A 27849-nucleotide genomic window follows, 5' to 3' on the forward strand; every position below is an offset into this window, starting at 1 on the left:
GGGGGGAGGCTGAGAGTAACTTTACAGAAGATAAGGAGAAGGTGTTTGGAGAGCAGAGAGCAATATGTGTCACCCTAGACATCCAAAAGGAACCCAGCTTTCTCCTCGATCACCCTAATAGAAGTGTAGCAGAGTGAGTTGTTGTCAAGATGGGAGTTTCATTGCCCCAGGGCTATCATTATCAAATTGAGGTGATTAAGCCAGCTCCCCTTTCCTCTGTCTCAGTGGTTAAGGGGGTCTTAAGGATGCTTGGGAGGTCCTGGTATGAGGATGGTGACTAGCCCCAACTGTACAACTAGGCTCTGCTTCAAAAAGAAATAAACAAACAAAGAAGTAAAGAAATAAATATAGATCTGACTTAGCAAACTCTGAAATTGGAAGAGGTGGCTGATGATCCTTGACCCATTATCCTCTGCCCTACACGCCACAGGGATGGAATGTTGACCGAGCTCTCAGGTCTGGTCCTACATGTCAAAGGGAACACAGTCAATTGCTGTATTGACCGTGGCTTTCTTGTCTCTCACAGTGACACTTTCGGCTGCTCCTCCCTCCTACTTCAGAGGCTTCACGTTAATTGCCCTCAGAGAGAACCGGGAGGGAGATAAGGAAGAAGATCACGCAGGCACCTTCCAGGTAAGACGACACTCACTGCCACAGGCTGTCTGTCCCAGTGTCCCTTCTTGCCTGGCAGTCAGAGAACAAATGAGGAGTCCACGTAAAAGGAGAGGTTAAGCATCTTGTGTGGCTTTTCATGTGCCTTCTTGATGAAGCCCAAGTGGGTCAGCTCCATTAGAAGGACCCCACAATTGGTGGCAAAGGCTGCCAGACTGCCTGAGCAGGCTTGGTCACCAGCAGGGTTTGTTTCACTCTGGCAGATCCCACTGCTAGGCTCTGGGCTCTCTGTACCCTTGGCAGCAGGCAGTGCAACGTGGAGAGTGTGCTCAGAAACTGGCCCCGGCTTGTTGTTTCCCTTGCAATGGGCATCTTGTGGTGGACTGGAACAAGAGCCCAGGACAGCCAGGCTGGAGGGAGTTCAAAACTCAGGAGAAGGATGTTAAGGGAATGTGGAGACTTACTTATAAAGAAAGACAAAAAGAATTATGCATGCTTTCCTTGGCTAACTGAGTAGGCAAGTTTAGGAGGTGGTGGTCTTTGAATGTCAGTTCTGGAAGAGCGGTTCCGTAAGGGGTTGGGGGTGGTGCTGTGCGTGACTGTGCAAAAGGCCACAGCAAGACGAAAGTGGGTCAGGAGAAGAAAGGGAAGCTCAAAGGCAAAGCCCTGACAAGAAGTCATATTTCACTGTGGAATATTCTTCCAAAGGAAATGGCAGGAACATCGACCCCTCTCTAGCAAGATGTCAGAACACATCCCAGGGGGCTGGTGTGATACGAGAGGGAGGCCCAGCCAAATCTACCCAGACCATTTCTGGTAGCCATTTCCCATTGTTGTAGAATTCATTTTTATCTGGAATTTGCAAACTCAGAAGAGAAAATGAAAAACCAGGAAAATGCTTGCCCCTAGAACTGGCTACTGGGGGCTCTGGTGTAATGTGTGAACTCCTCAGAAGACCCCCACCCCCAAATATTTTGTTCATCAGGGTCTTTTAATCACTTGGGGCCAGTTTGTAATTAAAAGGTGAATCTTGTGACTTAAAATTTTTGAGTTTTAAGACTATCTATTCGTTTGTGTGTGCATGGGCACATAAGTGTGCCATGACATGCATGTGGAGGTCAGAGAGCATCTTTCAGGAGCTGGTTCTCATGTCTACCATATGGGTTCTGGGAATTGACAAGGCTTCAGGCTAGTTTACAAGTGTCCTTACCCTGTGATCTATCTTGCTGTATCCTTTTTTGTTGTTGTTGTTTCTTTTTGTGGGGAGTGGTTGGGGGACATGGTCTTGCTATATAGTCCTGGAAGCCCAGGTACCCACCATGTAGTCCAGACTAGCATCAAAGCCATGGAAATCTCTTTGCTTCAGGCCTCCGAGTGTTGTAGTTACGGTGGTCACCATGATAGTCAGCTAAAACTTTCCTTTCTGTACAAGGGAGTCTAGCTTCTTGTCTATGCCCATTCAGATGACCTTCCTTGGAAGAAGAGAACTCTAGGAAGATGTACAAAAGAGTGGCCCAATAGTTAACAACACCAACAGTTCATGCTTGCCTCATGCTTAATGTCTGCTGGGTTCGATGCTGAGCGCTTTCTCCCATCTTAGCACGCCTTACCTTAGCTTGGGAATTTGGAGCTTCAGATCTCTTCCTGATTATTTCTTATTCTTCCCTCAGAGCTCCTGACATCCTTTCTTGTTACCCTGGCCATGGTAGGATTCCTAGCAGTATCAGCTGCACATGAGAACTTACAAATGCAAAGCTCCCTGAGGCTAGATAAGTCTAACCTTAAAGCAGAGTCTGCCCCCTGTATTTTAGCAAGCTGGCAAACCGGAGGTCCCATGGATTGAGAACCTTGGGTGTCCTGAGGCATTGAGGGACCTATGCCTTTTCCATCACTCATAACAGGGACACATCCATTGATTGCTACTAGTGTCCTCGTCTCCAGTCCTTGAGGAGCAGAGTGCCTGAGGATGTGAAAGCACCCATGACAACAGTTACAGCTAGCAGGCCGTAGTGCTCTGGAGTCAAGTACCTTTAGGTATCCATTCAATGACTGATGTAATCCTCACACAGCATGATGAGCTAAGCATGGTTGCCGCCTTCACACAGAAAGTCAGTAACTTCCCTAAAGCCACCCAGCTCTATGATAAAGCTGAGATTCAAATCCAACCCAGGCTCCTGGTTATATCCATGTTCTTGGTTATAACCATGGGGTGCAATTGGTATATGCCTGTTCAGGGCAAAAAGAAGGCCCCACTCTGTATGAGTTTTCTTGCTGTTCTTGTTTGTTTTTGTTTTGTTTTTATGGCAGCTGTGTGTGTGCAGAGTGCCTTATATTGTCTATGTCTACTTAATTCTTGTGGCAACATTCTGAAGTCAGGGTTGGTGTTACCATTCCTCACAAGATAAAACTGAACATTCATGGAATTAAGTCAAAGCAAGCCAGCACCTCGAAGCTCCACATGCTAGACTAGGATTTTTTTTCTCACATTGAATGTCTTCACTCTTGCCTTGACTTCAAACCATTGAAATGCCCACCCCACTTGGTTCTCCTGGTTTCTGAGGTTAGTAGGGGTGTCATAGGCCAGATCCCCATTGTACCTCTCCTGCACCATTCTACTATAGCATGAACACATTTGAAAGGGGTCATCTTTCATTGACTCCATTTGTCCATTCATTCATTCATTCATTCATTCATTCAGTATCTCTTACAGGGTGCTTCCTGTGACACGCCCTGAGTTCAGCACTGGGGAGAGTGGTAAGACACACTGAGATTTTCTTGACCCGATGACATTTGCCGTACCCTCCTTGCCACCGTCCAGTTAAGTCAGACTCTGCAGCTGACAGGTAGAACAGAGAGTCAAGTCACCCACTAGAACAGGAATACACAAATTACAAACACTGCTGCCATTTTGAAAATGGCATTTTAAAAGTAGCTAAGTAGACATTTCTAGCTAACACCCTCCCTCCCTGGAAACACTGAGTGCTTAGTAACTGCAAAATTTGGGTGAACTGAGGCTGGGAGATGGCTCAGCACTTAAGACCACTTGATCCACTTGCAGAGGACCCAGGTTTGTTCACAGCACCCACATGGCAGCTCACAGCTATTTGTAACTCCAGTCCCACGGGATCCCATGCCTTCTGTGGACACCAGGCACATAGGTTGTGCTCATACATCCATGCAGACAAAACACTCACACACATAAAAAATTAGATAAATTTGTTAGAACTTTGTGTAAATCTAGATAAAGACCACATACTTAGATCTTTTAAATATTTCAAAAAATACTTACTTATATGTGTGTGGATGGGATGGGATCGAGTATATACACCACTGCAAACACGCGGAGGTCAGAAGACAACTTGCAGGAGTTACTTCTCTTCTTTACAATTGGGCTGGGTAATGTCAAGGTCGTCAGACTCGGCAGCAAGCACCATTACCTGCTGAGCCATTTTGCTGACCACGTCTTCCTGGTTCTAAAGGCGTCTCAGATGGCTTGTTATGCTTCTCAATGTCCGAGGACTTAGTGGAAAACACAGACTCACCCACCATGCATTAAAGCAACAAAAGCAATAGGCTTAGTGGGAGAAGAATGAGGGCAGTAAGGGTTACTGCTCTGCTGGCTGGCTCCTGCAGATGGCCCAGAGAAGGGGTGGGGTTCCTCCTCTGCTCCAGCAGTGGGTTCCAAGGTAGTGGCATTGGCACATGAGGGTGTCTAGCTGCCAGAGTGGGAGAGACACTGGATCTTTTTATGAGCTAGCTGGGTGTACTCACGGATAATTGCAAGTGACAGAGAGTTCAGAGACCGTACTGTCTGTACAAAAGTAACTCACCAGTCTTCACAATTCAGCTCACTAAAAACAAACTGCTCCCTGGTCCCAGGCCCAGAACACAGTCCAGCTCACTCTTGCCTTGTCTCAGCCCCAGATGTCCTTTTCCGAAGGAGCTGGGTCCTGATCATCCCGTTTAAAGCTACCCTGCCCCGCCACCTTGACCCTGAGCTAGATCTTTTGCTTTCTTTCTGCACCTACTCTTTGTGTTTATTAGCAACGACAAACTGCCCTGTTTCTCTTGCAGATATGTGCACTGTCTGTCCCTTCCACCACACCTCCCACGAGATGGGGTTTTATTTATCTCCTCTGTTGCTGTATTCTCCACCCTCAGCAAATCTGCCCAGCACAGGCTTGGACACTCACATATTTATTGACAGATTTTTAAGCACACTGTTTGCCCTGAAGTTCAAGATGGTAATCTTTCTGTTTGACTCAGGACCTGTGAGTGTCAGCTAGTCAAACAGCGACAGTCTCAGGAACCTTTGCCTGAGATGAGCTCCAACTCCTGCCAGGGAGACTCTTTAATTCTTATTCTAACTTTCCATGACCTCATCACCAACAATAAAAGTTTATTAACAACTAATGGGTTCTGAGACATTTTAGAACACCAAAAGAAGTTTTGACATATTTGTCTAAAGATGAAATAGTATCACACACTTATTCTCAGGAATTGTCCTTGTATTTATAAGGAATTTTCTTCTCATTGCATTAGTCGTCCAAGCCTGAAGAGAAGGGTAAGGTAAGATGTTGTCACCTGGTCTGGACTGGGCTGCTGCCCTGTGACTTCACAGCAGCTATGGCTACTCAAGTAAGACCTGATTGAGATTGAGCTTGTCAGTCATGGATGGAGGAGGAGCTTGGGAGGTTTTGTTTCTACCAAGGAGACATTGGTAGTTCCCAGCTACAGGACAGAGAGAGGTGCTTTCTTCAGTGGTGTGGCCCCTGGTTAGTCGACCATGCTCCAGTAAATGACCTCCCACCCGTGCTCACACAAGCAACCCTAATTAAAATCAGGGAGAAACACATACACACACACACAACCGTGCATGCACATGCACACACACACACACACACACACACACACACACACACACTGCATGTGGCTATTCCCCACTCCACACTCTTATTTTCTTCCTATTACTATGTTTGCCACTTGATTCCTTCCAATCCATGGTGTGTGTGTGTCTGTGTGTGCCTATACATGCAACCCACTTAGATCAACCAGAAAAATGTATGTAACATTAGTTTAGGACTATTCTTCGAAGCCTGATGGGATCACAACTGAATACAGTGTTTTCCTTCTCCATGAATCCATCAATAGCGAGCCGTTACCTAGAGAAGAATAGCCTCTGGCTATTTATGGGCCCATTTTTGTGCAGACCAGGATAGGTATCCACAGTTTCTTTCAGGACAATGCGTTTGATGACTTTAGGTCTTACACACCATCAGAACTCAGCAAATGTTTGTCACAAAATGCAAATTAAATCGTCTCTCAGATATCTCCTCATGAGATAGGCATTCTGTGCTACTTAGTTTTGGCTCAGCTTGATACAAGCTAAGGTCACCTGGTAGAAGGAAACCAACATTAAGAAAATGCCTCTATCAGACTGGCTTGCAGGCAAGTCCCTGGGACCTTTTCTTGTTGAATGATTGGTGTAGGGTACCCAGCCCACTGTGGGCAGTGTCACCCCTGGGAGGGTGGTCCGGGCTTGTATAAGAATGGTGGCTGAAAGTAAGCCTGGAGAACAAGCCGGTAAGCAGCACCCATCCGTGGCCTCTGTTCCAGTTCCTGCTTACAGATTCCTGCCCTTCCTTCCCTTGTGATGAACTGTAAGCTGTAAGCCACAAAAACCCTTTCCTCCTAAGCTGCTTTTTGTCATGGTGTTTAACCGAGTCTTGACTACCTTTTTAATGCTGTGTTAAGATACCATGACCAATGCCGGGCGGGGGTGGCACACACCTTTAATCCCAGCACTTGAGAGGCAGAGGCAGGCAGATTTTTGAGTTCGAGGCCAGTCTGGTCTACAGAGTGAGTTCCAGGGCAGCCAGGGCTACATAGAGAAACCCTGTCTGGCGTGGGGGAGGGGGGGGAGAAGAAGCCAACTAGGAAACCCTTTTATCCCCATTTTTAGGCTAGGTAATACTGATAGAATTAGAAGTCTGATCCAAGCATGGAACTGGAAAATAGCAATGAGCAAAAATTCAACTGCTCCAGGTCTGTGTCAATGTGGGAGAGGAAGATGGACAGAGAGCAACTGCTTGGCTCCCTAAATCCTTGCTGGGTTGTTCCAAGGACCACATTGGGCTTATGATCTTATATATCTGCCACAGGTGTCAGTCCTTCAAAGTCGGACCTTTGCTGCCATTCATGTCTCCTTTGATCCAACTGAAGGTCTCTGTTGCTGCTCCATATCTGGGCTCTCAAGGGCTCAGTATGGTCCTCTGTTCTAATTCTCTCAACACTGTCTCATCCTGATGTATTAACTCTGAAGCAACTTGCAAGGCTCAGTACAGAGGCGGAGCTGGGCCATGGCCACCTCTCTATTCCCATGCTCTCATCAAGGTCTGGCATACTGGCCGGTTGATAAGTGCTTTCCAGGTTGATGGATGACCGCTGCTGGAATGTCTGGCCCTACCCACATGTTCGCTGGCACAAGCTGGCCTCATGCTCCCCGGCATGGGAAACAGCATTTTCCCACATCTATTACTAAAGGTCTGGGAATCAATTTCAAGTCCATGATAAAATTGTTTGGTAGTCTATAACTTTTATGACCACAAGAATTTTTTTGTTGTGTATCTATTAAGTAGTGTCTAAAAATACAGTAAGTTGGTCTGAAGGTGTGGTTCAGTGGTAGAACACTGGCAGCTTGGGTAAGGAAGGCCCTGGGTGAACACTATATAGTGAAACCAATAAATCTTCATTCTAGATCTAACATGTGATATATAAGGATTAATTTTGGTTTTGCACACACTTGAAACCATGTTTGCTTGTTTGTTTTTTAAGAGTTAAATTCAGAGTGGGTGGTTCATTGTTTACCAAAAATAGTCACCTGCTCTAGGATATTTTGGTTATATTTAACTATTATAATTATTGAATGCTATATCTTCTAATTAAAAAACTTTTCATTTACTTGTCATTTTTTATTATGTATTTGTGAAGGACAAATGGACCCAGACATGTGTTAGTCTCTGAGGAGGTACCCATGAGTACAACAGACTGAAGTCCCTGCCCTTGGGGACAACCCTTTCACGCCTTTGCTCACTGGGTGGTCGGAGTTTCTGGCCTGCAGTTTTGGGCTCTCTCTATGTCCTGTCACTGTCCGTGCTTTTCCTTGTGCCTGAACAGGTAGGAGTCTGACACACAGCTTCCACAGAGAGTGGCTAGGTCCTTTACCAAGTTTTTTGGTTTTGCTTCCACCTTTCCTGATGCTTAAGTGTCTCACTGACCCCTGGCTGGTGCCTGAGGTCCCACAGTCATCCACCTTCAAGGCACCAGGATGCTGACTGTGAGAAGTCCCCATGTGTCTCCCACACGCTTACTAAAGCAGAACTTTAAAGTCCCGTTCTTCTACAGTCTCCTACCTGGAATGCAGTTGTTCCTGGAAGAACTAATGATTCAATATGGTTCAGCATTTCAAGATTTTTCTAGATTTGGTATCTTCTGTCTAAGGTAGCTGATCACTGGTTGTTAGAGCAGCTGAGGGTGTAGCCTCAACCACTGACGCCTGCCTCTCCTCTCTACTTGGAATGTTCTGGACACCCACAACCGGAGCTCCCTCAGTGCTACAAGCTTCTGATCTAATGTTACCTCTATCAAGATTCATTTATGAAAAAAAAATACTTACTTTATTTTAGACAGGATCTCATGTAGCTCAACATGGCCTTAAATCTACTATGTAGCAAAGGATGACTCAACCTCTGAAAGTACTGAGATTGTCGGCCTATGCTTCTATGCCTGGCTTATATTTGACTAAGCATTCCTTGACATTTCCCATGAATGTTGCTCATCAGCAGTTTCTCCTCACAGCGGTGTGAACTTCACCATGGTAACAGACACTGTTTTCTTCAGAAGTTTATCTTTTTGGTCCTTATAGCAGTGTTTAGCACATAGTAGGCACTTAATAAACAGCCGACAATCTATTAGGTGTGCCTTTTTGAAGTCATGTAAGGGGAAAATTTTAAATAATGAGATAAGTCCCATGGTAGAACAAGACTCTAGTACCCACTTTCTGCCCATTTCCTTCCAAGAATTATGTTACATATACTGATATGAAGACACACACAGACACGACAGGCAGGCAGGCAGACACACACACACACACACACACACACACACACACACACACACATACACACCTATGATTGCCATGCTAAACATCTGATGGGAAGAATAGACAGCATGCAGGAGCCCATGGGATTTAAGCAGAGAGTTTAAAACCCTAAGAAATAGTCAAAAGGCTACTAGAAACCACACTTGAATAAACCTGTTGACAGATTCCCCAGTCTGCACCTGGCCAGGAAAGAACCAGGGAGCTTGGGGACACACCCAAGCTGAAGTACAAAAGGAATTAAAAATAGAAAAATAAGCAGAATGTCTATGAAATGGAGAAATTATAGAAGACTCATTATATATATAATAGAAATACCAAAGAGAGAAAAAAAAAGAACAAGAAATTGAAGATTACATGAATAATAAAGGAAAAACCCTAGCTAGTATGTAGCTGGCTCATATGCATCATTAATAAATACTACTGCTATCATCATCATCACCATCACCCCCACCACCATCATCATCACCACCACCCCCACCATCAACTAACTGACAGTCCAGAAAACTAGGGAAGAGACAGAGGTATAGTGAAAGGCAATCCTAGCTTTATCTCAAGAGGGTTCTTTCACTATCTCTTTCTTTTTTTTCCCTTTTGCTTTTCTTTCTTCTCTTTATCAGGTTCTCACTTTTCAGCCCAGGATGAACCAAGCCTTAGTGTTTATGCAGCTTCCCTGATGTTAAAATTTTAGGAATGTTGTCATCATGCTTGATTCTTGTCTTCTTTCTTGAAATGAGCCCAAAGCAAAGAAAAGTGGTCAAAATACATGATAATTTGAGGAAGAAGAGGAGGAGGAGGAGGAGGAAGAAGAAGAAGAAGAGGAAGAAGAGAAGGAGGAAGAGGAGGAGGAGGAGGAAGAAGAAGAAGAAGAGGAAGAAGAGAAGGAGGAAGAGGAGGAGGAGGAGGAAGAGGAAAAAGGAGGGTGGGGAAGAGTTCGGTGGGTGCTGCACACATGAGTCCAAATTTTATAGTAACACTGTCCTTACAGGATTAGTAAGGTTAGTTAATAAGCAACAGTGACTTTCACGTTACACTGGCACCAGAACCTCCTCAGTGTAGTTCTCTAGGCTCCAATTCAGATAATTTGATTCTGACCACCCAGTGGGATACGTGTGAGGGCTGGGGACTCTGCATCCTTACAGCCATCCTGTGTGTCTCTGGTTGAGGTAACTCTCAGGCTGCACTTGCATTACACAAACTATCACTGGGCTGGTCCGCTCCTGACCTGAAACTTGTTCAACAAGTGATTTTCAAGGAGGCAGTAGCCAGCTTACCTTCACAGGAGAGGGAACAGGGCTGAGGACAGAGGAGACAGGCTGGGAACAAGAGCACAGGGAAGTCTGTGGGAGATGGACATCCTGAAAGGATCCCCTGACAAAAAGACCCAGTTTAGAAAGCACCCACTCTGGAGGCTGGGGAGATGGCTCAGTGGTTAAGAGCACTGACTGTTCTTCCAGAGGCCCTGAGTTCAATTCCCAGCAACCACATGGTGGCTCACTACATGGGATCTGATGGGATACTAATGGAATCTGATGCTGTCTTCTGGCATGCAGGTGTACATAGAGCAGTCAATATATATAAAATAAGTAAATCTTTTTTAAAAAAAGCACATGCTATGGGGGAGGGGACACCCTTAGACTTTCCCATGAGGTCTCAAGAAGCTGACTGAGGGGGCTGGAGAGATGGCTCAGTGAGTAAGAGCACTGACCGCTCTTCCGAAGGTCGTGAGTTCAAATCCCAGCAACCACATGGTGGCTTACAACCACCCGTAATGAGATCTGATGGTGCATCTGAAGACAGTTACAGTGTACTTACTTATAATAATAAATAAATCTTTAAAAAAAAAAAAGAAGCTGACTGAGCAGGTATGTGCCCCGCCCCGGATAGTTTCTCAGACATTACATGCTATACACTTGATCCCACTGTGGTAGTGAGGTTATAGAACCTTAACAAGGTAGAGCCTAGACTACATAATGTATTAGATCATGAAGCAATGACCTAATGCTGAGTTTGTACATGAGTTAACTTTCATAAAAACAAGATAATGTAAGTGAGACTATCCTTTGCACTCGCCCCTGGTGTGAGCATGGTGGTGTGGTGTGCCCCTAGATCTCCTTCCATTTTTCTATGTTGTGAGGCAGCCCGAGGGACCCTTACTTGCTCAAACAGAAACTGAAAGCTATGTCCTCAAATGTCAAGACCATGAGATAAGCAAACCGCCTTCCTTTATGTAGTAACCATCCACAGATATTTTCTTATAGCAATGAAGAATAGATTGATACATTGCACAAATCCAGCTACGGCAAAAGAGAAGCAGGGCCCTATTTAGAAAGATACTGACAAATAAAGGTCAGCACTTAAAATGCCTATCATTTGAAAGAAATCCTAGGACCCAGTTCCTCCATTCACTGCCTCTGTCAGAGCCGCATCTTCCAGAGAGTTGTGCCTGGCTATACATGGTTCCTTGTTTTTTCATTATCCATCTACTTTTTGATTCCCATCAGCCTAGATTTAACCCTAGTGACAGCTAATGTTGACTGTAAATATAACAGGTTCTAGAATCACCTCAGAGATAAACCTCTGGAGAAACATGTTTCTAAGAGAATTTCTACACAGAGGTAGGAAGACCCACCCTAAGTGAGAGCAGCTCCATCCCCACAGGCTGATTTAGCATCTATCTCCTTCTCTCTTGGCTTTTAACTCTGGAAGCAATGTGACCAGCTACTTCAAGTTTCTGTTGCCATTGTTGATGACATCACCAAGTCATGATGGCAATCCAGCATGAACCCTTTACCTGTGAGCCAACCTGCTTTTTTTTTTTTTTTTGGTATTTTGACATAACAGTGAGGAAAGGAATGAATGCAGCCCCATTACTCTCCCCAGGTGGCTCTTCAGGGACACCCCCCCCACACCATTGTTGGTGGACATGCTTGTCTACCATCCTTCAGAGTCACAGAGAACTGGCCACACCCTATGTTCTTACTCATTCTCCAATGAGGTTTCTCAAGTTTTGTCTATTTTTAATTCCTCTACCTGTGCCCTTTTGTGCCTCTCTCTTCTCCCTGTTCGATAGATCTCAGTGATTTAAACCTGATAATATAGATGTGTGAAGTCACATGATTTTGATGGTAGTGGCTGGGCTGTACGTTGCAGAATATATGGCAGTATCCCTGGCTTCAAGTAACACCCACACTTCAGTAGCTGTAACAGTGTAAATGTTCCAGTTATTATCAGTTGTCTTTTAGGGAACAGATTTGTCCTCACCGAGACCCACTTCTCTGAATGTCTTGTTCCTCCAAGCTCAGTGAGTTGCTGCTCTGCTTCCATTGGGCCAAGTCCTATCCTGCTCTGGCTTTGGAAGCACAAACCCTGACTATGACTAACGGAGTAATAATTAGTCATTTCAGAGCTACACTCTGAGTGAGAAGGCAAATTAATCTAATTTGGCTCTTTTTGGGGGAAAAGAGAGAGGGTGAGGGACTTTCTGACAATTGTTCCCTCCAATTCTCTCACTCACTGATGGATTTGCAACCGCTCTTGCCAGAAGTTCCATTACCTTGTTGCCTGGATATTGGCTGGGTCTTCCTGGGTTGGATTCAGCTCACGTGCCAGTCTGCTCAGACCATAGTGCTACTCTGAAACACACAGCCTTTTAGGTGCCCAGTTCATTCAATTGGAGAATCCCAAGGACTGTGTAACTTCTTAGTTACAGTGCTGGAGAGCAGCTCTGGCTTGTAGGAATGCTAGGCCAATGAATGCTTTGCCACAGAGGGGTATCCCCAGCCCTGCACAGCCTTCTCCAACATTGTACCTGCAGTCCATCTCAGGAAACACAGAGGGCAAGAGAGAGTTCAAAAGTGCCTGGCATGCCAACAACTTTTAACTTATGCCTAGAACATTGTTCTACAGGCTTATAGTATACTCATTTCCGGACCACTTTAATCATGGCAGCATTTAGTGAACACCTACATATACTAAATACTATAGTGTATTCCCTGTCTACTTTAATCCTAATTTTCACAAGTAAATCTATGAGAAAGGTATGGTGAATACTTTACAGACGATAGAGCAGATTCAGAGAGGTTGTTTACTTGCCCAAGCTCATAAGCAGGAATTCCCCATAATGGAAGGTACTTTCTTCTCTTGAATGTTGTATAGAAAGACAAAGCTTGGGTATAATTGCTGTGTATTCAGGAGAAAATAGAACATCAAGAACAGTAACATAACTGGCTCTTTTTGTTTTCTTCTGTTCTTGTTTTGATGTTAGGTCTTGTTATAGAGCCCTTACTGACCCAGGACTTTGTCTAAAGCTAAGCTTCATCCCCCTGTCCCAGCTTCCCTACTACTGGGATTGAAGGCATGTGTTGCTATACCCAGAAGGGCTGCTTCTTTTGGAGCTTCTGGCTAATAATCAAGTAGAAGTCCATGCTGGGGAGAAGATCTGCATGAGGGGCACTGTCCTATGTGCCTCTCCCTGCTCTAGCTGCTCCCAGCCTACCCTGTCTGTCAGTGACTTCTAGATCCTGACTCTTGCCCTTCCAACCAAACACAGAGTAGACACAGCCAGGGCCTGGAGACTGTGTATGGCCCCTTAATAGGAAGTGGGCTGGTAGAAGTGTGGGAAAGCCATGGATGAGAACCAGAAGGAGGGTTGCATAGAGCAGGGAGAGACACAGAAGTATATCCAGGAATAGACCTGCCCATTGTTTCCATTGGAGTATGCTGGAAGTCAAAATGAACCTTCCATGATACATACATGGCATGTAGGATGCCTGCCCCCGCAGAAGTTATTACCTCATCAATGTGCCTGACATTCAGTGGCATCTGAGAGTCAAGGACTATGACATCTTGGGTCTTAGATATTAGTCCACTCAATTGGTGGAGATTATCTAGCATTGCATGGAGACTATAGCAGTGGGGTGCCATTTCGTGAGGAATCTGGGTGGCAGCTATGTCTCCTTCATGTTGTGTCTTTGGGAGCACATGGAGGAACATCCACCACGTCCTAGTCATGACCTGAGGAACACAACATGTACAGAGCCTCTGACCTGCTTCTTTTCATACAGATTTGTGACTTTGGTCTTTTAGAGTAATTTTAAAAGTAGTAGTCTGCTTATATTAATGTTTTATCAGTATACATTATATATAGTGTTAGTATATATTAGTATATATTGTTAATATAGTAATGGATTTCAATATGACACTTTCACACATGAACATAATGTATTTATATTTATTTATAGTAATGAATTTCAATATGATACTTTCATATGTGTACATAATGTATTTTGATTGCATTCACCCCTTACCCTTTCATTGCTTCCTCCCAGTCTCCCTGACCTTCTCCTTCCTCCCAGCCAGCTTCTACTTAGCACTAACCACTGAGCTAAATGCCCAACTCATAGCTTCTACTTTTGTGTCTCTTTTTTCCTTTGTTTTTGGTTAGGATTGCTCATGGGAAGCTGAGGGAGGGCTTATGGACAGGAGGGTAGACATCCTACAGTGACTATGCCGTTGATAAGGAGTCTTTCTCTCCCCTCCATCAACCATCAGGAAGAGGTGGGGGCCCTGTGAACTCTTCCTTCCATGACTGAATGTTGATGGGATAGAGCTTGTGCAAGTCATCATAGCTGCTGTGAGTTCAAGAGTGTACCAGTCGTGTCGTGCCCAGAAGCCCACATCTCAGGCTGCTTCCCTCTCCATTGGTCTAGCTGTTAAAACAGTAGATGTACATTATGAAACCATACAGACATTTATGAAATTTAAACTGTCATTCTATGGATGCTGTTATTATCGGTCATATAGACTTCTTGTTTGGTTTCGTTTGGTTTTTACATGTCTTACTAATGCAAACAACTATGCTAGGCAGGCACTCCGCCAACTGAGCTCCCTCCCAGCCCCTTTAAGTTGTTTTAGTGGCACTTATTTATTATACACAGTGATGGGTTCACAAAGGCATCTCATTGGAGCATAGCTCCTGAGCTTCACTTGGATTCGCTTTCCTAGACTCCTCCTTTCTTCCCTCTGCACTCCTGATAGTCTTCTGTCTTTTAAGAAGCAGAATTCTGGACAGACTTTTTTGGGGGGTGGGGCACAAAATAGTTTACTAAGCATTCCCATAGAGAGGTGTGGCTCAAGATTTGTTCTTATTTTTCACTAGAATAAACTCTAAAAACAAATTTGATCAGTCTCAGTCCATTCCCACTGGTTTAATTAAATATCATTATGTATCCTGAATGGGCAGCTTCATCATCAGGTGGGTATCATGGTGCACTTGATGCATGTGACATTACTAGGTGATGTAATCTTATAGGACCACCATGCTATATGATGTCTGCTGTTGACAGTGGAGATGCAGGGTGTGGCTGTTTCAGAGGGTGGGTAATTTCTACATAGTTACTGTTTCTCTCTCCCATGTTTGGAGTCTGAAAAGCATGAGTTTTGGGTGCCAGTGCGTTCGGTGTCTGTTGAGGTCTGTGATCTGCTTTCAAGACGGGGCCTTGCTGGTGTGTCTTCCAGAGAGGATGGACATTTCCAGAGATGAATGGCAGACAAAGTGAATGCCCCTTGGAGCAATGCCCCTTGCTTACAGTAAGCCAAGGAAGGGGCCATGCTGCCAGGATTCCCCAAGAGATGCTGAAGCATCATCCAGCACTGCCTTCTTACTCCCCAAGATCAAGTCCAGCAGCTTGAGGCTTTGCTCTTTTCTTGCCATTAGAAGGACGATGAGGGAAGAGAGAAGATGGAGGCTCCAGTCCCTGTATCCTGTGTTGTCGAGGCCTGTTAGTCCCAGCCACCAGGGGTTCACCTCTGAGACTTCACATCCTAAAGGGTCCACCATCTAATGCTGTCACACCAGTGCTTCCTTGACACATTGATTCTGAGGTACACTCAAACATAGCAAGCAGAAATGCTTTCTTACATTCTAGAGTCATTATTAAGCTGGTTACCCAGAAGTGAAATTCCTGCATGTAGGGTCAAAAACGTGCTTAAGATTTTCTATAATTTGTAAATTGGTACTTGAAAGAGTTGGTGGATGGACACTTGTAACTGGATAAAATTATGCTAAGTAATAAAGCCTTGTCTTTACTCTCATAGAATAGGACAGTTGAAAATATCCCAGTGTCTATCTGTGCTGGCAGCTTCCTTATTAGGATCAAGTCATACTACCTGTGTAAACTGTGATGGGGTTGGCGTGGCCTCCTCTGTGGCACTGACCAGGCCCTAGGTCCCTTGGTTTTAACTGTCTTCACTGACTTGCTTACATTAAGCCAAGGAAGGGGCCATGCTGCCAGGATTCCCCAAGAGATGCTGAAGCATCATCCAGCACTGCCTTCTTACTCCCCAAGATCAAGTCCAGCAGCTTGAGGCTTTGCTCTTTTCTTGTCATTAGAAGGACGATGAGGGAAGAGAGAAGATGGAGGCTCCAGTCCCTGTATCCTGTGGCTGGACATTGCTGGTCATGCTTCAGGCATTTTTTTTTTTCTTGTCGGATGTCATAGCAGGATCCCATCTCCATGGGAATGCTACCCACACTAAGCACGGTCACACCCCCAACACCAAGAGTCCAAGCAGGGCAGCTGGTTCTCTGCATTTGATTTTTGGCCAACTTTTTACCCTGCTCATTTATTGTTAATGAGTGTGTTAAGTAAGGCAAGTTCACAGTAGGTTTTCCATTTTCCTGATACATTTTCATACTCCCATTAATAGAGAAATATACAGCCAACCTGGTTCAAAAAGAATTTAAGAGAACTCATACCTGGCTTAATCTAAAATTAGTATTTGTAAAGCATAAGTTTAAAATGATCATTCTAGGGAGACTCCTGGGTCTTCAATTGGACAAGTCAGGAAGCTTGAGAAGTTATAATTAGTAGAGAAAATATTACAAAGCATTTTTCAAGCCCAAATTGAACAAATGACCAGGTATTTTATATATTATAACAAGTTGAGGGCCCCAAATAATGTCATTTAAAAGTTATTTTAAAAACTTAAAGCCATTGAGGTCCTCCAAATAGTGAAAATCTGTTTTGAAGAAAGCTTTAGCCCTTTAGTTAATAGAGAGAGCCATGTCTTCTTTTAGCTAACCAATTTATTTTTAATTTTTATTATATTTTTATTATTTAAAACAATTTTATTGCTTTAAATATATTTCGATCATTTTCTTCCCCTCCCCAAGTTCTTCCAGATCCTCTACCCCAGACACCCCAAAACAGAAAGGAGCCCAATACAACAGCAAAAGTCCCCAAACCTAGAAAACAAAACACCACCCCCCAAACCTACCAAACTATAACAAAATAAAAACATACACAGAAAAACCTGTGGAGTCCATTATATGTTGGTCAACTACTCATGAACAGGAGGCCTGCCTTGGAGTGGTTCATACATCCAGTATCACTCCACTGGGAAAACTGCTTTTCCTTCTCCCAGCAGGTAAAAACAACCGTTCAGGTGTTAAACTTTATCCTAGCAACTAGGTATTCATTCATTCATTCATTCATTCATTCATTCATTCATTCATTCATTTTTTTCAATAAAACAATATAAGATATAATACAACAAGTCAGAAACTGTCACTTTGAAGTTGGGTAGGACAAACCAATAATCAGGAAAGAATCAGACACCCACTTGTTTGCATACTCAGGAATCCCATAAAAATACTAAACGAGGACCTGATGCAGACCTGTGTAGGTTCTGTGGATGCTGGTTCACTCTCTGTGAGTTCCAATATACAAGCGTTCCTCAAATGGATTTAGAAGGCCTTGTGTTCCTGGTGTCTGTCTTCCTTCCTGGCTCACATATGTGTCTTATCCCTTCTGTGGGGTTCCCTGAGATCTGATGGAAAAGATTTGATGGAGGCATCCATTTAGGGCTGGGTGTTTCAATGTCTTTCACTTGACATGATTTCTGGCTGTGGATCTCTGTATTTGTTCCCATCTGATACAGGAGGAAGCTTCTCTAACAATGGCTGAGCAAGGCACTGATCTATGAGTATAGCAGAATAGCATTAGGAGTCATTTCATCACTATGTTTTGGAGATTCTTTTTCCTTTTTTTTTTTTTTTAGACCAATATTAATGGATTTTACTATAGGTCCATGAGCTATCTAGTTCTTGGTTCCTTGTCACTCAAACAGTAACAGGTATGGTTTCCATCTTGTGGAGTGAGTCTTAAGTCAAATCAGTTATTGGTTGGTTACTCCCATGAGCTTTGTGCCATAGTTGCCCTAGCATATTTTGCAGACAGGATACTATTGTTGATAAAGGGTTTGTGGCTCACTTGGTGTTTATGTTTCTCTTTTGGTAGTGTACATAGTACACTCCTGTACCAAATATATGAGAACATAGGGGTAGAGGCTCTATACAGGCCTGCAGTAGCTTGATATCTCCATGTTCAATGAGTTGTATGAATATTTTCTTCAGCAATAAGGCCTTGATGTCCATTTGTAGAGAACAATCTATAGGCTTGAGAACAGCCTGGGTTGTTTGGGGGGCATTCTGGTGGGGCCTCTTTGGCCAACAATTCAATTAGATGCTACCCAGTCCCAGTACTGGAAGCATTTTTTGATGGCAAAGATGTCTAGTTAGCACTCTGTCTCCCCTATTATTTGACAATCATTTAGACTGCCTTCATATATGTATGTATTTTAGGGCATTTCTACAGTATTAGGTCTCCATAGTACCCCTCAAATGCCCCTTAATTTTAGCTGTCTCTCCCCATATTCCCTCCTGACTTGATCTTCCATCCCATCCCACCCATCCACCCATAATTATCTATTCACTGTCCTTTCCTAACAACATCTATCTGTCCCTCTACTCTCTTACCAACCCTCTATACCTACCCTCTGTGGTTCTATGAATTATAGTTTAGCTATCATTGACTTAATAGCTATATCCCCATATAGGCAGATACATACCATATTTGTCTTTCTGGGCCTGAGATACCTAATTTGGGATGATTTTTTTCCTAGTTCCATCCATTTGCCTGCAAATTTCATTCTCTCTCTCTCTTTCTCTTTCTTTCTCTCTCTCTCTCTCTCTCTCTCTCTCTCTCTCTCTCTCTCTCTCTTTCTCTCTCTCTTTCTCTAGCTGAGTAATATTTTTATAGTGTAAGTGTATGACATTTCCTCATCCATTTTTCTGTTGAGGGGCATCTACCTTGTTTCTGGCTATTATGAATAGGGCAACAATGTGCACGTCCTTGTGATAAAATGAAGATATATCCTTTGGGTGTAGTCCCAAGAGTTGTATAGCTGGATTTTGAGGTAGATTGACTCCCTTCTTCCTACGGAACTGCCATGTGGATTTCCATAGTGGCTGGTGGTGCACTTCCACCAGCAATGTTTGAGTGAGAACCATATCTTATCTTTTTAATTAAGATCATTGATTCTTATCTGAGCATTAACTAAAAGATTTTTCAATTACTTTAACTTCAATATTTTTGTTTAGTAAACTGTGAGTAAAACTTCTTTGCTCTTTGGGCTTCTTTAAAGGTGGACTGAGCTCTTACAAAAAATCCATCTCATGTCTTCAGAGGAGAGCATAGTGATACTTAAATCATGAACAGATTCCTCTTCTCACTGACCCCCGCCCCCCGACACACACAGTGTGATTGAGGCAGGGCTAGGTTCTGATTCAGATTTTGAAGAGCAGTTCTCAAGGAATTCTTAGGGATTAGGCTCTGCCATAAAACAAGGCCCATATGAGAGATCAGTGTTTACTCTGGGGAATCAATGGGTGCACTAGGCTTACTTATAGAGCAGTAGATGAGGAGTTGTAGGCAGGAGCATGGGTAGACTTAAAGCAACCATATTATACACTATAGCGTCTATACTCAGCTATTACAAAAGTTATTGGATGCATCTGGTAGCTGAGAGTCTTGAAGAATGACTCTTTTTGGTCTCATAGATGCAGCCCTGTGCCTTAGATCATCCATATCTATATACCCAGCCTTCCCTAAGACCACATGCATTTGGAGAAGAGTTACATGCAACTTGTTTGAAGGAATGGTGGAATACTCATAGAACCTTCCCCATCCCTCCTATAAAGGGACATTAACAGTCAGCAAGCCCATCTACGTTGATCTTTTGTGTGTGGTCATTGCTAATCTGATAAGGATGGTGGCAATCTGGCTCAGAGAATAGTCCAGTACAGCACCCACAGTCACTAGTGATTTGCCAGTCACCGATCAGAAAGTAACAGGCCTGCTTAACACCTACTTCAGACATATTTTAAGAGGATTCTCTGCCCTCACAATTATTTACAAGGCTGGCCACATAAATGGAAGACCTTCACCCAAACTCTGTTTATGTTTCAGCTATTACAAAAGTTATTGGATGCATCTGGTAGCTGAGAGTCTTGAAGAACATGTAGTTGCTGCGGATGGATGCAATTTATCAAGGAAGTATTTTTAGACTCCCTGTGTTTTCATTCTTGTTAGATCTTTGTCATGTATTGATCAGACCCATGAGTCAGAAACTATTTATAATGAGCAGCTCACTTTTATTGAATGCTTTGTTTGTTATATTTTATTGATCACTTGTCTAATTGATTAACTTATCCTCTGTTTGGTTCGAGGAAGATTTTTGTCAGGGATACTGAACAAATTATTAATTGGGAGTGGGGGGTTAGCCTTGTCTTGGAGCAGGGTTGCATTAGTTAGGGCTTACTGCTAATGTGTGGGTCAAAATGGTATGATATGATACAGTGCATGGAGATACACAACATACAGATGGTCAGAATACCTCTGTTGGAAGGTGAACCACCCTTCAGACAGCTATTTCCACCTCTCAGCTCTGCAGGAAGCCATTCCTGGAACAGAAATAAGATCTACTTTGTCATAACCATCAATCCTGATGTCTTACAGTGTCCAAGGAGCTCTTGAGGATGGACAGGAGCCACTCATTTCCACAACAAAAATGGGTTATAGGGTTGAGAGATGATGTGGGAATTTCTTATCTAGTGATACCAGTAATTGTTACAGCGAACAACGAAGAGAAAGGGCTGGGGGAAGGGATGGACTGAGTTTGAGACATGTATCCCACTTCTGAGGAACTGGCAACCTGGTGTGGGAATCAGGGTTGGCTGAAGAGAGAAACAGGTAAATTGGCAAAATATTAAACTGAGGTCTGATAAGGGCATATTAAAGATTCTTGGGGTATAAATGAGAGAACAGTTTCTGGAGGAAGATGACTCTGAGGTCTCTTGATGGATATAACACTTGGGCTAAGTTGTAAAAGAGTTAATTAGGAAACATGTCACAAAAGATCTCTGCTGGTTAGTTTCTTGTCAGCTCAACACAAGCTAACGTCATCTGCGAAGAGGGAATGCCAATTTAGAAAATAACTCCATCAGATTGGCCTGGGGGCAAGTCTATGGGACATTTTCTTGATTAATGATTGAAGTGGGAGGATCCAGCCCACTATGGACATTGCTGTTCTCAGGCTGGTGGTCCTGGATTATATAAGAAAGCAGGCTGAGCAAGCTAGTAAGCAGCATTCCTCCAAGGTCTCTGCTTCAGTTCTTGCCTCCAGGAGCCTTCCCTTCTTGAGTTCTTACCTTGAATTACCTCAGTGATAGGCCATGATTGAGACATGTCATCCCAACAAGCCCTTTCCTCTCCAAGTTTCTTTTGATCATAATGTTTATTTAACATAGCAGTTGAAAAGTAGGACAGCATCTGAAGGAGAGGGGACAGTATCTACAAAGGTCCCCAAAGCAAAGGCAGAGGTGGTAGACCAGCCCTGTTTGAGGGTCTAGAGGGTTTTAGAAGGGCGAAAGACAAGATAGGAAACAAATCAGTTTGAGGAACCTGGAGACAGCAGTCTGTCTGAGCACACCTGCAAGCCAGACACAGTAGAACAGCTCAGCTGTGGTCAGAAGAGGAATTGTTACCGTGGGGTGGAGGAGAAGAGAAATATATCCATCAGAGGAGATCCCAGGTTTCTGCTGTGCCTGAGAAGTTTGAAAGGGGAGCCATTTATAAAGGAGGAGAAAGAAGAACTCCACTAAAGATATGAAAAATTCAAGATCCCTTTTGTCACTCAGGTAGCCCGAGAGAAACCTCAACATTGTTATTTTCGGCACAGAATTTGATGACCCTGGTTTAAATTCTGATTCATCCACATAAGCAGTTCAGGGCCTTGGGCAAGCTACTCAACCTGTTTAGACCTCAGAGTTCCATCCTCTTTCAGAAAGTGGGAATCATGATAATAGTACTTCTCTCCAGAGTAGTAGACATTTCTAGTTTACATCTATTCCTTTTGTGTGTCTGTGTAGAGGTGAGTGGGCAGATAGGGGCCAGAGGACAATCTTAAGTGCCATTCTTCGGACTCAGTCTTTCGCCTCTTCCTCTACCTTCTTCTTTGAGACTGGGTCTCTCCTTGGCCTGGAAATCACCAAGGAGGTTAGGCTGGCTGGCCAGCAAATGGCAGGAATCTGTATGTCTCTGTCTCCCCAGCACTGGAATTATAAGCACATACCTCTGCACACATTTAAAAAAAAATAGGTGCTGGGGGATTGAACTCAGGTCCTTGTGCTTGCTGTCACGTTACTGACTGTCTCTCCAACCCAGTTTACACTCATATTTGTGCATATACCTCTCTCTCTCTCTCTCTCTCTCTCTGTGTGTGTGTGTGTGTGTTTGTGTGTGTGTGTGTTTGTGTGTGTGTGCATACATACATTTAAAATTGCTCCTAGCACGACTGTAATGATAACCTATTCATAGTTATTATCAACTCGTATTGTGAAGCTCAGAGAGTAACCTGCACTGACATGGTTAAGGTAGGATCTCTGTGACCCCATGTTAAACTACAGGAAACAATATTTCATCAAGACCTTTATCCAAGCTTTTTCCTGGCCAGGAGTTTAGCAATGACTTTGGTATTCTCTCTGCATCTTCTGGGATGGCAGGGTTCTGAACTTATGGCTGTGCCTTTCTCTCTCACTCTGTACTGTGTTTGTCCTCGCTACTTCTGCTCCTATAATCTCCCTAGCTCTAAGCATCTTACCTTGATCACAATGTTCCAAATGGAGGAATTAGCAGAGTGGGGAGGTAGGAGGCAGTGCTCTCCCCAGGCCTCCTTTGTCAAACAAGAAAACCCCAGAACTTCCTTAGCAAATTTACACTTACATTCCCACAGCCAGAACTAGGTTACATAGTTACCTGCAGCTCCAGAAAGGAGAGCAGGAAAGTTGAGACTCTTTGGGTCTTAGTTTAACCTCATTAGAGATTTTAAACCCTAAACAAAAGACCCTTCTTAAACATGAGTAAAAGATATGGAAACTAGGAGGCTATGGAAGGAGAGAGACTCTTTATTCCAAGATCTAGAGCAATCTCATTGGCTGAGAGTTCTAGGTTTAACATAAACAGACCACAGCTGCCTGCAGAGACAATCTCCCTTTCCTGAAGGCATCTCAAATGTGTTAAGAACAAGGAGGACCAAGATGGATGCTCTAAGACAGCATCTTCTGGACAGGATGAGGCTGTTGCTCCCAGGAACTCTCAACAATAAGATCTGCAAAGACCATACCAGTCTACATGCCAACAAAGATGGATGGAAATTCCACAGAGGCTAAACCGTTGATAAGGAGTCAGTGGCTGTTGAGGAAAGGAGAACTGGTTTTCCTCGGGGACTAACCCCCAATCCTAAGTGGTCAGCCCTAAACACACATTCATACAGGCAACACTAACTGGACTCATTAAGTTGTATATGTAACAGCCATCATTATAGAGGAAGAGTTATGAATGGAAGAGGAGGTGATGGTAGAGATAGGGGAAGACTTGGAGTGGGAAGAGGGAGGGATATAAATGATGCAAATTCATCATTCATGCATGAAACCCTCAAAAACCATGAATCCAAGACAGACATGGAGGAACTATCAGCACGCATAACCTTTGGGTTTAACCCCATCTGTTGTCTCTTGTCTTTAAGTCTGACAGTGCACCTTCCAAAACCTCTTGCAATTTCACTTACAAAACCAAAATCCTTATGGGAAATAAGTGAAGGAGCTCATATATTTTTAGACTTTGCTTAATTTTAGACTTTATAATTTGTAGACTTTGCTTAATATTTGAACTTGGTTCCCAATTATATCCTACCATCAATATAACTTCAAAATCCACAAAGTCTTATGGAGACTTTTTATGTGCTATTTTAAGACCTTTAAGGGACAGGTCTCTCTGTTAAGAAGCCCATGCTCGTGTCTTAGGTATCTTGAGGGGATCTCTCTTTTTCTCTCCCAATGCTCCCGTTGACAGTTAAAGCATGTGCTATCATCTCTAGATCAACTTAATAAAGTAACTGTGACTCGTTCCTCTGTGTGGTGTCACAGAGGAGGCCTAACTTGAGTGCAGATGGAGAGGTTTTCTTGTGCTAAAGGTATCAGTGTTGGGATACCTTCCCGCTGTCACTGACCCTTTAAAGCAAGGGTCAGCAAAGGAGGAAGGGCCTGTTAGACAAGAAATTAAGAAGAAAGCTGGCACAATAGGGAAGGTGGGAGGGCTGGCACTTATAACAAGAAGAAGATGGGGTGAAACTCAGGACCCTGTGACATCTGTAGCTTACATAAGAAAAAGGGCCAAGAAAAAAAGATCTCAGATGTCAAAGGAACAGGAAAAGTGGGTACAAGCGTCCCCAAGGGAACCCCAGGAAGAGGGGCTGGGGATGCAGGTCTGCAGGAATCCACATGGCAGAGCTTTGGGCAGGGTGAAGCTGTACAGAGCTGTCAAATTTGGCAATGCGGAGAGACCGTTGCTGGAGCCAACTCCATGAAGCCCAGGGCTGAGAAGGTTGCAGTGGCCCCTGTTCTATGGTTGGGAGGATGATGATTTAATCCAGACATTCTTTCAGTTTGGCACTGTGTGTCAATATTTCAAATGCTCAGATCCTTTAATTCTGAACTTTTACAAGCAGGAATTAATCCAATCTGCAGATTTGGACAAGTGAAGGCTGATGTAGGTACAAGGGTGCTGATTGCAGCCTTGTTTATTACGGCAAACACCGAGGAGGGCATTCAGCTAAAAGCCCATCATCCAAGATTAATTAAAACAAACCACAACACAGCTTGGCTGTAGAATGCCAGGCACAGTAGATAAGAGCTCAGTTCTAACAGTCAGGGTTTGAGTTCTGCCTGGCCATTTACCAACTGTTATCTCAGCTCTAGGAAACTTTCTGAAACTTAGTTCCCTTGGCCGTAAAGGGAGCCATTGTGGTAGCTATGGAGCTTCTAAGGAAATCCATGGAAGCAAATAGACCAAAAGCGTCTGGCCCATATTATTAGACAGTAATTCAGAAAGACTGAGTAGCTGTGTGTGTATGGAAATAGCAAACTATTTGCAACATATTAAGAGGAATAAATAAAGTTACAGCAGGGCAATGTGATAGGATTCGGTTTCACATCTAGCTTTGTTTGGAAGGTGAAATCCTTAGTATAAGTCACTTTCTAGATGTGTCTGAGGAGAGGCAGCACAGGAAGAGAGGCATTGCTTTTGTTTTGCTCAACTCTATATGTCATCATACCTGGGACACTGCAGGAAGACCATAAATGGTTACTGAGTGAGTGAATGACAAACAGGAACTTGTGTTTAGAGGGAATGACAGCAGGTGTGCCTTGGTGAAGCGTGGAGCACATTTCAGGCAAGGTATTAAAAATGTCACAGAGGTCAGGGTGACCTTTGTTATCAGAGAGGTTCTGCAGCCTTCTGAGATGTGGGCAGCGTGAGAGGAAGAGGGATCAACACAACTCCTGGGATCCAGCCTCTGACTCCTCAAGATTCTCCAGACAAGCAGAGGCTGAGGGCAAAACCTTAATGTGTTAGTACTGGGGGGCTAGGGTGCTGTCTGCTCATTTGCATATCATAAAACAATGTAGCCCTCATCTCAATGGGAATAAGGGAGACTTTAGTTTTAGGTAAATATGAGTGACCCTGGGCCAGGAACATGGAGTCAGAACTGCCCTTAATGGCAAATTCCAGTATGAAAATGATACGAAATTTATATAGTTACAGAACAAAAGGAAGTTATAAGTCAAAATAATGGTATTTTCTAAATACCTTGTTGGGGGTCAACAGATAGGCAGATGTCTTACTTAATTTTCTATTGCTGTGATAAAACACCACAACCAAGGCAACTTATAAAAAGAAGTGTTTAATTTAGCTTATGGTTTCAAAGGGTTAGTGTCCACGGTGGCAGAGCCAAGGAAGAGGAAAGCTCACATCCTGACCCGTAACTGCAAGAGACAGAGACAGAGAGAGAAAGAGAAAGAGAGAGAGAGAGAGGAGAGAGAGACCTTAGAATCACAAGTCTTTTTGAAACCTTTTAGCTCCAACCCCTAACAAGGCCACAACTCCTAATCCTTCCCAAGCAGTTCTATTAACTGGGGACCAAGCATTCAAACATAGAAGCTTATGAGGGCCATTCTCATTTAGTCTACCACAGCAGGTTTGCCTACTATCTCCCTTAACTCAGTTCTGAAGGAGTATCACTGGGAGACCTTTGCTGTAGGTTTTTGATATTATCTGATGACATTCTTAGCTTTGGGGTTGGTCGAAGCTAATGGTCTTTAAAGTTAATATATTCCAAAAAGTTTTGCTTGGCATACAGATGGATAATCAGTGGCTATTAAGAGGTGGGTAGCTTAAGGCTATTTCGGCACTGAATTTGCAACATTTTAACATTCTACAGACACAAAGTTTTAATCAGTCAACCAACCTTGCAGAATCTGTGTGGCTTATTATTCTGGGAACTTCAGTCCACAAAACTAAGACCCAGAAAGGTCAAGTGAATTATCCAAGTTGCCACTGGGCTTGGAATATACCACCCATACCTCTTCCTGCTAATGCCTGCTCTAGTGCTAGCTAGCTCTGCTTTGAAAGACAATGGATATTTCTGGCATAAATGAAGTTGTTTTGAGAAGACAGCCATTTGTTCCTTAAGAAATAGGTTCCCTCAAGTACAATGCAATGGCTCACATCTCTAAAGTTCACTGACCTACCAACACCTTTTCTTTGTATAGAACAAAGTGATGAGACCCATAATTAATTCACCCACAGCTCCCATTGTCCCCAAAGCTTAGAGCAGGCATTGATTGTGATTTCTATTATTGAAAGCAGGCTTGTTCTCTTGGTAACAAGCACCCAGAGAGAGAAAGAGGTGGGGGAACTCAGCAGGTGATAGTGTGCAGGCTTGACATTATGGTTGGGATAACAGAAGGCAAAGGCAGACATCCACTAACTGAGCAGAGGGTCTTTGTGGGTTGCTTTCTGGGTCTACACTACAGAATGCTTTTGAAAAGGGAAATAACATTTGATTATTTTTCAAGTACATTAGGAATTCTGAACGCCAGCCTGCTGAGCTCCCAAGCACAGGCCCATAGGGGATTCCACTTAATGAGTGTTTAAAAGCAACTTGTTGCTGGGATGTTACAATTAGCACCGGTAAGCAGAGGGCTCGGGTGTTCTTGGGGCAAGAAGCCTGTTCTCACTGTGATGTCCTGATCATTACTTACCAGTGTGTTCTTGTATATTCTGCTGTACGTGCTCTTCAGGATATCACTTGCTTAACTGAACCTTGGTATCCTCCTGTGTAAATGGGAATCATGATACCTATTCAGACACAGCTGCGGTGGCACGTCCCTGTCTTCCCAACCAGCACTAGCAAGGCAGAAACCTGAGAACCAAGAGTTGAAGGTCATCCTTGGATACATAGTGAGTTAAGACCCAGCCTGTGCTACAAGAGATCCTGCCCTTCCTTCACCCACAAAGAGGATTATTTTACTAAACAAAATTATACTTAAAAGGTCCAACACACAGCTTGGCAGACTCCTGGTCCCCTGTTCCCTCTGTTCGTTGGCCATCTGAAACTCCAACTTATAAAAGACTGACTATGGAAGAGAAAGTAGCGTAGTGGTCCCACAGACAAGTGCCACTTTATCCAAAGATGCCTGAAACAGTTACATATTCCTGCACCCCAAGAAACAGACAGGCGAGATGCATGGTTAAAACCAGGCCCATGCTACCTAAGCCTCAAGGGTCTCTCATTTATTCCTCATCCTTCTAGTGTATAGGGGAGATCCCATAACATGG

General features: G+C 43.7%; 1 protein-coding gene across 1 annotated transcript in view; it reads left to right on the forward strand.

The window, feature by feature from the left end:
• Spon1 (spondin 1) overlaps positions 1-27849 on the forward strand; it is a 283458-nt gene that overhangs the window by 23329 nt on the left and 232280 nt on the right. Inside the window, exon 2 of the mRNA XM_031387957.1 lies at positions 527-633. Within this exon, the coding sequence (XP_031243817.1) occupies positions 527-633 (107 nt within the window). The remainder of the gene's footprint in view (positions 1-526; positions 634-27849) is intronic.

Source organism: Mastomys coucha, unplaced genomic scaffold (genome assembly GCF_008632895.1).
Source record: "Mastomys coucha isolate ucsf_1 unplaced genomic scaffold, UCSF_Mcou_1 pScaffold21, whole genome shotgun sequence".
Taxonomy (NCBI): Eukaryota; Metazoa; Chordata; class Mammalia; order Rodentia; family Muridae; genus Mastomys; species Mastomys coucha.